This window comes from Styela clava, chromosome 15, assembly GCF_964204865.1.
Source record: "Styela clava chromosome 15, kaStyClav1.hap1.2, whole genome shotgun sequence".
NCBI lineage: Eukaryota > Metazoa > Chordata > Ascidiacea > Stolidobranchia > Styelidae > Styela > Styela clava.
The window spans coordinates 11,817,206-11,826,338 of NC_135264.1; the positions used below are offsets into that span (position 1 = coordinate 11,817,206).

The 9,133-nt window shown below is 35.1% G+C and overlaps 1 protein-coding gene across 1 annotated transcript; it reads left to right on the forward strand.

The window, feature by feature from the left end:
- The first annotated feature begins 847 nt into the window (after positions 1-847).
- On the forward strand, positions 848-7,008 carry LOC144432427 (prostaglandin reductase 1-like). Its single transcript, XM_078120549.1, has 9 exons — positions 848-1,020; positions 1,197-1,242; positions 1,500-1,559; positions 4,790-4,957; positions 5,261-5,378; positions 5,458-5,616; positions 5,809-5,914; positions 5,993-6,111; positions 6,187-7,008. The coding sequence occupies exons 1-9, from the start codon at positions 915-917 to the stop codon at positions 6,295-6,297; spliced, it is 993 nt and encodes a 330-aa protein (XP_077976675.1). The 5' UTR covers positions 848-914; the 3' UTR covers positions 6,298-7,008.
- Positions 7,009-9,133: the final 2,125 nt, after the last annotated feature.

The window sequence follows — 9,133 nt, forward strand, 5'->3', positions numbered from 1 at the left end:
ATCACTAAAATAAACGATGTTTGGCAAGCATATCTATGATATGTCGACTGATGATCCTAGAGCAAAATCTTTTGGCAAAATTACAAAACATCAGTTATTTTAGCAGCAGCTTGTTTGTGTATTTGACGAATGAGACGCGTTTTACTTGGACTAAATTGTGAAAAGGAATATTTGGAATGTCGATACCTTTGTACATGAGATTTTTGAAATGCTTCCATGTTTTTTAAATCTCTAATGGTGGATCAATACGTATTCTAGCAAGTTCTGATATAAGTGTAAATTTTGACAGTATAAACGACGAACATAGAATACTTGCCAGTTGACACAGATAAATACCAATAAAATTCGTACTCATTCATTATCGTAACCGATTGAACCGCGTTGACAAACATATCTTGTGTAGTAATTTATTAATTATTAATCTGACATGGCCGTCAAATCTAGCAAAGCTAATAGAAATATACATACTATTGAATGTCAGGTGGGCGCGTTACAAAATATTTAACTTAAAGATGTAATAATGACCCTATACGAAAAAGGTCAGAGTTATAGACGAAGAACGCAAATTACTCGTCCTTAAAATAAGTTTAGCTGAAGCAACTTCGTGACTCACAATTTTACCTGAACGGGGAACGATTATTGGCAGGAGGAGGAGGAGTCACAGTCGACAACTGACGCGCCTAAAAGCTGTACAGGATATAAAATAATCTCTGCAAGAGGCGTGAATCAATTTTAGCTCGCCCAGACTCAAATCAATTCAAATAGACACTGCTAGTGTTACAGAAAGGCGGAAAAGAGTTCCAAAATGCGGAGAGTGTCATATAGTTCCTTTTGATGGCATGCTTTTATAAACGTATATATATAATTTGTTAGTTTAAATTTAAAACATAAAAAGTATTCAAAACGCTGCCATCATGAAGTGCAAAAAGATAGTCTTGAAACAAATGTATAATGGATTTCCAAAGAAATCTGATTTTGAGATTGTTGAAGAAGACGTCGCTGAAGATCTACAAAATGGAGGTTTGTAATATTAAATACTTTTCAATACATTTACCTCTCGCCCACAATAATTCTTGAAGCAACATGTCTCAAAATTTGATGACATTATCGTCCTAAATGTATCGTCTGCAATATGTATTTCCGTTTGATTAATTAATGACGTACTAGCAGATAAATCAGGTATTTGTTTGTTCCAGAATTCCTGTACGAGTCTCTTGCAATCAGCGTGGATCCGTATATAAGGTAATATTTGAATAATCAAACTTTTGTTTTTTAAACCAGACTACAAAGTTGAAATAGCTACAGGACAGATAAATAACATCTTTCAATTAGTGGAATATACATTTCCGACATTCAAAGAAAATGTTTAAATCAGTGCAGTTTTTCAATACGCCCTCTGTAAATAACGTTTCTTTGAAAATTTGATTTTCTTTTTATAATTTTTGAAAATGATTTCTGAAATATTATCATTTTATCCTGAATTCCTTTTTTGATTTCAGATCATTAGTCGGAGCAGGATACAAGCGTGGGGATACAGTAATTGGATCCGTGCTTGTACGGTGAGGCAACCAATTCGTTTGATTTTTGAACCGTCAATACCGTTACAAGTATTTGATCACGTGGTATTTTCGTCTACATCTATTCTATTATAAGCATCACAAATGGTGAGACAATGCGCGCCGAATAAAGCTGTGTATGCTCATACTTTTGTACAACGTCAAATGCCATTACCAATTTGATTTGGCATTGACAAAATATCGCAAAAACAAAGTGTCTGGTAACTAGGGTTGCGTGAGGTGGCAAGTGGTATTTTAAGCCTAAAAAAGGGCAAAGCTATTGCTGGTCCTGATTACATTCCATCATGTTTCCTTCAGCATATTGTAGACATAATATCGCCCGTCCTTATGATGTTGTTCAACGCGGCAATACAGCCTGGTATGTACCCTTCAGTAATCAAAATTGCTCGAGTAACACCAATTTTGAAATCTGGTGAGAATAAAATAATATCTAACTACGAACCGATTTTATTTATTTCTTGTTTAAACATACTTTTTGAAAAACCACTATAATATGAAAGAATGCTAAAATTCAACAATTACCATAATATAATAAATAAGTCACAATTTGTATTTAGGGACAACCATTCAACAAACCATGCTATTTTAGACATGATGTCATACATCCATGGCAAATAAGAAATTAATGAGATTGTTTGTTCTATTTTCATTGTTTCAAAGAAAGCGTTCGATGCAGTTCACCACAAAATATTTCTTCATAAAATGTTTAATTATGGATTTCTTGGACCCGCACAATCACTTTTAAAGAGCTACCTAACAAACCAAGTACAATTTGTAAAAATTGGCGAAGTTTAGGGATCTTGTTTAGGCCCAATTCTATTCTTAATATATATTAATGATCTCACCAACTGTTCAAACTTATTAACGAAACTACTCGTCGACGACACAGGTCTTCCTTCCAGTCATGAATCAATTCCAACTTTAGAGAATGATGTAAACTATGAAATTGTAAAGGTACATGATTGGATGGTTTCAAATAAACTGACGATTAATATTGAAAAATCAAAATCTATGATAATTACTCCCCAAAAGTATCAGATAAACCTTGACTCGTCAATAGATATTGATGGTAAATTAGAAAGTGTGTTATCATACAAATACCTAGGAATTTTTATTAATTCTGGTCTAAAATGGGACAAAAATATTGAGCATGTGGTGAAAAAAATAACTAGAGCAGTCGGTATCACCCACAATCTCAAACAATACATGTCAACCCTGCGCTCCGTGTATTTTTCACTTTTCAATATGTTCAGTATGGGATCTCAGCCCAGGGAGCTGCTGCACAAAAATATTTAAGACAAATTAATGTTTTACAAAACCGAATTCCTAGATCTCTTTGCAATGCAGCACCTAGAACTAAGATTAATCAGCTTTATTCGACACTCGACATTCAATCACATACACATTACACAGGTATCAAAATATGGAACGGTATTTCACATGAAATAAAGTCACACGGCTATATGACCTTAAAGAAAGCATAAAAAAAATATTTATTCAAAAACTACTGGTAGTCCTTATAAACTGCAGTTTTGCTGACAGTGTCATACTTCATACGGTACCGTAGCCTGCTGTCTACTATGTCATATAAACGATAGCCGTTCGCTTCACTGCCGTGCCGTGAAATAGCTTCCGAGTGACCTAATATGATATTTTATCTTACTCACATATCTCCAAACTTTCTGTCTCCATAAGTCAGATTCTGAATGCGCGCGGTTGGTCAGCAACGTACAACCGAAACAATTAGCTTTCAGTTCATTGAATGATTGACCACCGTAGCTGATCAACCAAAACCAAAAAGTGGCTGGAGTCGATTCCGATCTCGATATATGCTTGTAACTTCGACCTTGGGCAAATTTTATTTTCTTCCTTAAAAGTTTCATGTGGATGGTTGTAAATGAAGTATAAATTGTGCCTCAGAATTCGTACATAGAGGTTGCTTAATTTAATTTTTCTCATCAAATAAAATGATCGCTCGATTTAGTGTTACATATGACAACAGATAAAAATTTAATCGCTGCAATTGTACAGAAGAACAGCGGAATGATATGGTGAATTATTTCTATTATTACTGTATATCAATTGCATTTTCCCGACTTTTATTTTTACTTTCTCTCCCAAATCATATATGATGATTCATATCAACCTTGTTGGTAAATTATTGAATGATTAAGTTTCTTTTTGTGTTTATTGCTTTCTTTTATTTCAATTTTAATTATAACTTGTTTTAAATCTGGGTGTCGCAGACTTATGATGACCATTTCTTTTCCTTCGCGACTTCCAGTCGAAATCCGTTACTTTGTAATGCATAACTTTTTTCCTTACATTGAATTTGTGTTGTGACTTCTTGCACGACGAAATAAACGTATATATTGTCTATTAAAGTTTCCTGTTTGCATTCCTTGCAGAGTCTTGACGGAACTTTTATTTAAATTATTTCGAAGTCGAAATTTATGAATTCCGTAGGTAGGGGGAATCGTCGAACTTTTCAACCGATGTTGAGAAAGGATATCAAGCATCAAAGTTTTAGTACTTGATATTCATCGGAATCGAAGTCCAATATTCCGAGCTCAAAGTCAGGGTCATTTTCAAATCATCATTACGCAAACTGAATCAAACGTCATTGTGGGTTAACGGCTATGAAAAGCGAAGTTGATCTTTAAATTAGTCATATTGACTGCTAAGCTTATTCTGATAATGTCTAATTATATTGTATTTATTCAGAGTACTGATGGAAATGTGACAAATTAAACAATGTACTTTCGAATTTTGAGAAATGCAGATATATTGCAACTCCCATTATTCTTTAAAATTGCCACCTTCTTCATGTACTTTGCGTTTTATTTAATCCCTGAAATGTTTTTTTCAGGTATTCTTTTGCTAGCTTAATGTGTTTCCATAATTGGGTCAAATTGAAAACAAAACAAAAAATTTAATTTTCTAAAACTGCTTTCAGTAGATTGTCGTTTTCTGTGTGAACAATCAATTTCACCTCGAAAGGGTTGAAAAATGTATTACATTCAGATAAAGAAAAACTTACAAAGTATTACAAATATTGTTGAGTGTTCGACGACCGCATTGGAAGTTCTCTCTACCCTGGTCTATGGCATCTGACAACGAAAACGCCACGAAACTACGAATTCGAGTATTTTGAGGTTATCCCATTTTCTGATTACTGATTCTTATCTTGTGTTTGCATTTTCTCATAATAGGGTGACAAAGAGCAAAATCGAAAAATTTCAAAAGGGGAAACTTCTTGTTCTCAACTGTGGATGGAGAAACGGTGGCAAAGCCAAAGAGAGTGACGTGTTTTTTGTACGAGATGACATGCCAGCATTAGTACCAGAAACAGCGGGCCTTGGATTATATGGAATTGCTGGGTATGTTTAATAAACTAATATGAAGCATTAACTATCATAAAAAAAAACAGAGAAATTATGTTCTGGAAAATATTTTTGTCGGTCATCAGCTCGAAGGCCCATTCGCGATAACCCTAGATATATATGTACATTTCATAATAAACCAACGATGAAGTAGATGAGAAGAGTCCCTTGCTGCTTACGTTTCCGCTAACCCCTGATCACCTATATATATTAAAGTTTTTATATATTTCACCCAATATACCAGTTATTAATATATACAACGTGTCCTGATATATTATTTGCGGTCATTATACGATATAGATTGACAGCCTGGATCGGATGGATTCTCGTATGTAAAATAAAAAAAGGGGAAACAATTTTTATCAGTGGCGCGGCAGGAGCAGTCGGAAATGTTGCAGCTCAGATTGGAAAAATTAAGGTAACTTCTATGACTTGCAAAAAAAATTATTACTGTTTCACAAAAACATAAGTACTCCACTTTTTTTTATACAATTCAGGGATGTACCGTTGTTGGATCTTGCGGAACAGACGAAAAAGTAGAATTTTGTAAAAATATTGGATATTACGCAGCATTCAACTACAAAAAAGAATCTGGAAGTTTAGATGCAGCTATCAAACGGGTTGCCCCGAAAGGAATAGATTGCTACTTTGACAACGTAGGTTTAAAGCATACTGTTTTATAGTATTTTGATGTTCAATAGCTTGTCAAAATTGATAAAAAAAAATATAGCAATGTAGTAGGCCTATACCATTTTAGGGAAACCTACTAAAATTTGCTTTTGCAACTTTCGCTTCTCAATTCCGAAATATATCCATTATTCTTCTACTAAGTAAACAAACAATTCCAGGTTGGAGGTTCTTTCTCAAGCACTATTTTACGTCACATGAATTCTGGTGGACGAGTGGGGGTATGTGGATCTATATCTGCTTACAACGAAACTACTCCTGTATTAGGTAAGTAGACTGTTCGCTACAAAATACATTCTTTCCATAAAGTGTCCTTGTTTATCATTTACAAAACGTATTGTTCAGCTCCTATTCTTCAACCTACCATCGGTAAAAATGAACTGATATTGCAAGGATTCCGTTTGAGATCTCACGTAAGTAACTATAGGGAAGCATATGAAGATCTGAAAAAATGGACGATTGAGGTAAGCTAATCATCATATGTACCTATTGTTCATGGGTATTATATTTTCTTAAAATATTTTTTATTTCTTCTGTAGGGAAAGATGAAAAATTACGAAAAAGTTACAAAAGGATTCGAAAACGTTCCCGATGCATTTATTGATATGTTGCGAGGAGGAAACGTTGGCAAAGCGGTTGTTAGGCTGTGAATTCCAATCACCATACTATCATTATCATTAATAATTATATTGTATTAATTTAACACAGGGGTCTCAAACTCGCGGCCCGCGGGCCAATTGCGGCCCGCAGGACGATAATTTGCGGCCCCCGCCTTGGTATGAAAGTTTAATGTTAGTGCGGCCCCTAAATCACTCAGCTCAGTTAGAATGAATAATACATTTAATTATAATCAGGACACGTAGAGCAAAACAAAATATTTATAATCTATCCCCCGAAAGGAATATGCGGCACGGTAACCTACTAGTACCGTACCTGTAGGCAGGGTATTCGATGGACCTTTGACCCCGAAGAAAATTTTCTTATGCTTTACCATTGCTAATTATTGGTGCTTATTTTAGAGGTGGCTTCGCGAGTTGAAGCCTTTAAACTGGGGTATATGTTTCACGTCATCATTTTGATTCAAAACATTCAACAACCTGTTTTTCAACAGTACCGGTAGAGAAGTTTAGCCTAGTCTATCACAGCTATTACTAGACTTATTTTTGATTACGGCAATTAAGCTACGACGCCCGCAATCAGAATGATCATTGAGTTCTTTGATTCATACTTGAATTTCTGAAACACAACCCAAAACTAACAAATAGCATGCAAAAACGAGGTAATGTTTACGAACATGCCTGAAAATCTTCCTGGTTGACAAGTGTCTGAGCGTTTGCGAAAAAGTCTATTGGTACGTCACATTTGCGTCTTGCTGATTAGCCAATGTTACGGAATAAACAAGGAAGTAGATGCTCGGGGAAAGGTTCATCGCGGAATTACTTACATTTATGTTTTGCGTATAGAAAAATGGAGGAAAAGATTTAACTTTTTAAGTTTAATGCTTTTATTGTGAAAAAACTGATGCGGCCCGGACTCACTAAGGCTCCGTCTCGACGGCTCTCAAGTAAATTGAGTTTGAGACCCCTGATTTAACAGTATTACAATTTGATTCGTACGTCCGCATTAACCACATATTTCATACGTAACACATTTTGATGACCTCATAATGTCATGCATCTCCTTTAAACGGGTAAACCGGTTTGTCGAGATTAAAACAATCATGCAAGACCTTTTAAGCCAGGGTGGTCCAAGGTTGCGAAGTTGGCGGGCCGCAAAAACTTTTGAGAATGTCTCGCGGGCCGCAGTCGGAGAGAAGAACCCAAATATGATCAAAACATCGCGAGTTTACTCAATTTAAATATATTTAGAAAAGAGAGTTTACCGTTCTAATCAGCTGCATGGAGATATATGAAGCCTTTTAGTTATTTTTAAATTGCTCCCCGAGAAATACTGTGGTATTTTCGGTATCTTTTCTCGTGTTTGGTTTTGTAATGTCGCTTCAAATTATATTCTTCCGTGACAGGTATTACTTGAAGTATACACTTTTAATTTTGATTTCTTTCCCAGGTACTCATCATAGAGTGTTGATTTCTTCAGAAAACATAGTATGGAGAAGTAGTAAAATTCAGGTATTGTTTGCATTTTTCATCAACCCACAGAATGACAAGAAGATTAACCCCAAAAATGAGGAGCAAAATTGCTGTTCGGCAAGAAGCTTATAAATCAGTAAAACAAACTCTTTACCCGAGAATTTGGAATTAGTTCGGCTCCTACACGACGAACAATTCATCGTAAATTTATGGAAAATGGATCTGTAGTAATGCACAAATATCAGGAAGTCCAGAGCGGACGCTCTGAGGAAAAATATTCAAAACGAATTAATTCCGAATTCTGAGGAGCTGAGTTTTCCTTACTGATTTATATGCCTTTTGCCAAACAACAATTTTGCACCTCATTTCTTGGGTTAATCTCCGTGTCATTCTGTGGGTTGATGAAAAATGCAGACAATACCTGAATTTTACTACTTATATATCCATATAATACTGTGTTTTTTTAAGGAGATGAACGCTTTATGATGAGTACCTGAAAAGCAAATCAAGATTAAAAATGTGTATATACTTACTTTTATGTATTTGACTAATTTTAATACTTGCAGCATGAGCAGGCCTTGTGCTATCAAAGAACAACCAAGTCTGTCTAAGTTGACTCCGGATCCAGCTAAAAAAAATGGAGCGTGGCGCTAAGTCAGCTCTGCGGTTCGTCACTACTGTCACATAGCCAACGCTTAAAAATGGAGGAGTGTTTTTACTAAAATGAAGGCCCAAAACGCCTCTCCAAATGAGGAGTGAGGTTACTTGACGCGAGTTTAAAGTACGAATTTTAGATAAAAAATCATCGCCTTGGTCCTATCTGCACAAGACAATTCATTCTTCTTGTATATACCAATTACAGCACGACTTTCCCATATTTACACCTTCTTGAAGTTTATGAAAACAACATTGAAAATGTTTAGTAAATATCTGCGAACGATTTAGTGCACGCTGAAATATCTCTGCGGGCCGCACGGAATGTGTTGGCAGGCCGCGGTTTGGACCACCCTGTCTAAGCTAATCGAACTGAATCATTGTTTGCAATTTATTATCGACTTTTGCTGCTTTTTGTAACATTACCCATAATATCAGCATATCCTTGGTGCAATATCGAGGATTAAAAAGTATTTTTGTTCCCTTTTTTACATAGATTTTCTGTTAGCCTCTAATGTGTACATTGAGAAAACCACATTTTTTTCTTTTCAGAGTTCGGTTTTACTGTGAAATTGAGTAATGTCCAGCATATAAACATACACAAATTAAATAAATTGATTTTACTCTTAGTACATTGTCCTAGTTGAGTGGTTAATATATATACATTTTTGCATATTTTACCCGTTTATCAAATGAGATTACAAGATTTACCCCCAATGTTTGCTGTGGATTGGTGATCATT